Here is a 3,021-nt window from a genome sequence, read left to right as displayed (position 1 = left end):
AATATGTAATGTATGTACTTATCACGCATCCTTTGAAGGTTGGTGTACTTGATGTACTTGGTAGAGGGTCCGATTCTCGGTTTGTTCCTTATATGACACTGCTTAAAACAAAGAAGAAAAGGGGGGGAAAGAAAGGTTAAAGCTTCTAAACTAAAGCAGGTCTTAATATCTGGAAAATTTTAATTTCTAAACCAAGAAATTAAAATTTTGACAGGACATATTATTGGTTCGAAATGGATGTTACTAACGCGATTTTAATTCCTTGGAGGCTATGGGATTTTAAACAGAAGGTTGTTAATCCATAATAGAACATAAATATATTTCGAATTCGTACCGTGGATTTCAACCCAAGCGACTTTAGCACTCTACTCCTTTGTTAACAGGGTTCTCATAAAAATGGCATTGTGCCGGGTAAGATTGACAATTTGGTTTATAAATGAAGACCAAAACACATTAAAAAGAGAGAGAACAACCATATGAATATCTATCAACACTTCTTCACTTGTTTACTCTACTATTAATCCTTAACAGGTAGGATTCTTAACAATAAGAAAGAAACCCACAATTAATGCTTCTTAGAGTTTAACATGAGAGGTTGTAATCCATAATAGACAAACAAACAAACAAAATAAAAACCCCCACTCAAAATGGAAAACCTAACTAATTTTTTCTTATAATCTCTGATAAAAACACCAGCTAATTCATTAGCTTTCTTCTTCCTTCATTACTTGTCTTGCCAGTGTGAGTATATATAGTTGGTAACACGCCCCGACTTTCATCACCACTTCTAGTAAATTAGCATTAAATTTTGAAACACATTTTTTTTTTTGTTTTGCCTCTCTCTATAATATCTTTGATCAATCTTGATGCCTAGCTAGCAACGAGAACCCTTCCTGCAGTTTAGTGCACCAGCATTTGTAGTAAGAGGTCCAACAAGAGAAGAAGATCTTGCGCCCAAACTTGATGCTTTAGCATAACTAGATGATGCACTTGCTCCTGATGGGGTGAAAAATGCCCCATTCAACAAAAGATCACCTTCTGACCTCCAATTCCAATGCTTCCATTCACTTTCTGGTGCATCTTCATACTTAGTGACCTACACCCATCAACCAATTGAATTAATAAAGGTTAAAGGAGATTTGTAACAATGACAAATAACATCCTACGGTAGTGATTGATTGTCTCCTACTTTTTGCGACGATGAATTCTGTCGTTTCTTTCAGAAAAGAATTAGTCTAGCTAATCTCTAATACATTTACACGAAAGAATTCTAATACTTGCAAAGTTTAAGAGCAGATGCTCTAAAAGAAAGGATGTACAAAATGGAAGACATTCTTAGGTATGTACCTCTTTGCTGAAGCGGTTATCCGGTGCAAGGAATCTATTTCCTTGACTGTTGATGGTAGGGTTAGCACTTCCACCAATGGCATACATTTCCCAATGGGTATAGTCATTGTTAACCACATGAAAGTATCCATGTCTACATCTGCAAGAATGAAAAGGGAACAAATTAACAATTTGTTAGCTCACTAAAATATCAATTTATCCATTCCATAATTTTCCAGTATAAAGTGGTAGGAGCATAAAAATCTAATACATGATGGGTATACATACATACATACATACTAGTATAATATATTTATATCCCCATCTTTTATATACAGAAAATGCACATATCATCATATACACACTGCTTTATGACCAAACAAAGTGAAAAAAAGGGTTGTAGAGAGAACTGATTACCTTGGCATTCTTTGAACTAATCCTTCCCCAAAGTGGTTAAAAGCAATGGTAACTTGCATATTTTTGTCTTGCGTATAAGAATCACTATGACCTAAAAGCATCACCTTATCATGGTGGGTCATGTAGTTATTCGAAATGGTAATGGCCGTTGATCCATGGATAGCATCAATAAGACCATCTCGACAGTTAGATAATGAATTATGATCAACCCAAACGTGACTACCACCAAAAATTGAAACACCATCACCATCTGATAAAGTTCTCCATCCAAAATGATGCGGCGAGTCTCTCACATTAGTATTCCCTGCTTGCTTACAATCATGGATATGTAACCCATGTATAATGATATTCGTAACAAATTGAATCGTGATACAAGGTCCACCGGCGATATGTACACTCGCACCTCGCCCGTCGAGTGTTTTGAACGAATTCATAATCAGTTCTTCTTTCAATTGTATAACCATATCTCTGGCAAATATGATCCATAATGGTTCATCTTGAATAACAGCATGTCTAAGGGTACCAGGTCTTGGGTTAACTACATCATGATCACTCGAATCCGTTATCACGTAGATACGTCCGTCTCTTCCACCTATGGCTTGTTTGCCGAACCCAATTGCACAATCCGCTAATCTCTGTCGATTCTTTTCCCAATTTTGGTCGCATCGCCAACAATCATCAATCGGGTTTCCGGTTCCACAGGACAAGTAACCAAGATTCCTCCTTGATGCATTAATACTCCTGTAACCAAGAAAACAAGACATCATTAAGTAAAAAGCATAGTACACTAGTATTGGTTTTGCAAGAATGAAGTACATCATGTAGGGAAGAAATTACCTGTGTACTTCCTGTACTACTATTTCAGGGTCAGGAACTGGTGAGGAAGATATGAAAGTAGGGATGAAGAAGGAGAGAGATAGAGAGACGAAGAGGAGAGAGAGAGAAGCCATTTCAGAGAGTGAGTGAAGAATTTGAGAGAGAGTGTGTTGTTTGTGGGAGAGGGTGAGAAATGAAGAGAGGGATTTTAAAGAGAATAAAAGCCGCAAGGAAAGGCGTGATTAAACTAAACATGTAGGGTCACTGGAATTCGTGATTTCCGGGTTATTTTATTTTACTTTTCAGTTAATTTTGGGTCCTTTGAGTGAAAAAACAAAAGGTTGTCTGGGACTGGCAGTAACTTAAAATACTGTACCATCTCAGGCTCAGCAGTGAGAATTTACTATATTTATATTTACTTGTACCAAAAACTAGTTTAATGTTGTGTGATTAACCTCTATT

General features: G+C 36.6%; 1 protein-coding gene across 1 annotated transcript; it reads right to left on the bottom strand.

Moving 5' to 3' along the window:
- Window positions 1-440: 440 nt before the first annotated feature.
- Window positions 441-2,752, bottom strand: LOC113299444 (probable pectate lyase 18). The gene is made up of 4 exons (XM_026548463.1): window positions 2,581-2,752; window positions 1,744-2,484; window positions 1,348-1,486; window positions 441-1,096 (listed from the first exon to the last, which is right to left on the bottom strand). The coding sequence occupies exons 1-4, from the start codon at window positions 2,691-2,693 to the stop codon at window positions 875-877; spliced, it is 1,215 nt and encodes a 404-aa protein (XP_026404248.1). The 5' UTR covers window positions 2,694-2,752; the 3' UTR covers window positions 441-874.
- Window positions 2,753-3,021: the final 269 nt, after the last annotated feature.

The sequence above is a fragment of the Papaver somniferum genome, chromosome 7 (assembly GCF_003573695.1).
Source record: "Papaver somniferum cultivar HN1 chromosome 7, ASM357369v1, whole genome shotgun sequence".
Lineage (NCBI taxonomy): Eukaryota > Viridiplantae > Streptophyta > Magnoliopsida > Ranunculales > Papaveraceae > Papaver > Papaver somniferum.
Note: the sequence above shows the minus strand (reverse complement) of the source record. Positions and strands in the feature narration are given on the sequence as shown.

Bases quoted from the DNA above. Each gene is read 5' to 3' on its own strand.
- LOC113299444 (XM_026548463.1), bottom strand. From the start codon at position 2,693: ATGGCTTCTCTCTCTCTCCTCTTCGTCTCTCTATCTCTCTCCTTCTTC. The intron at 2,485-2,580 runs GTAATTTCTTCC...TCTTGGTTACAG, and splicing joins GTAGTACAGGAAGTACACAG to GAGTATTAATGCATCAAGGA. The intron at 1,487-1,743 runs GTAATCAGTTCT...TCATTCTTGCAG, and splicing joins TTAGTTCAAAGAATGCCAAG to ATGTAGACATGGATACTTTC.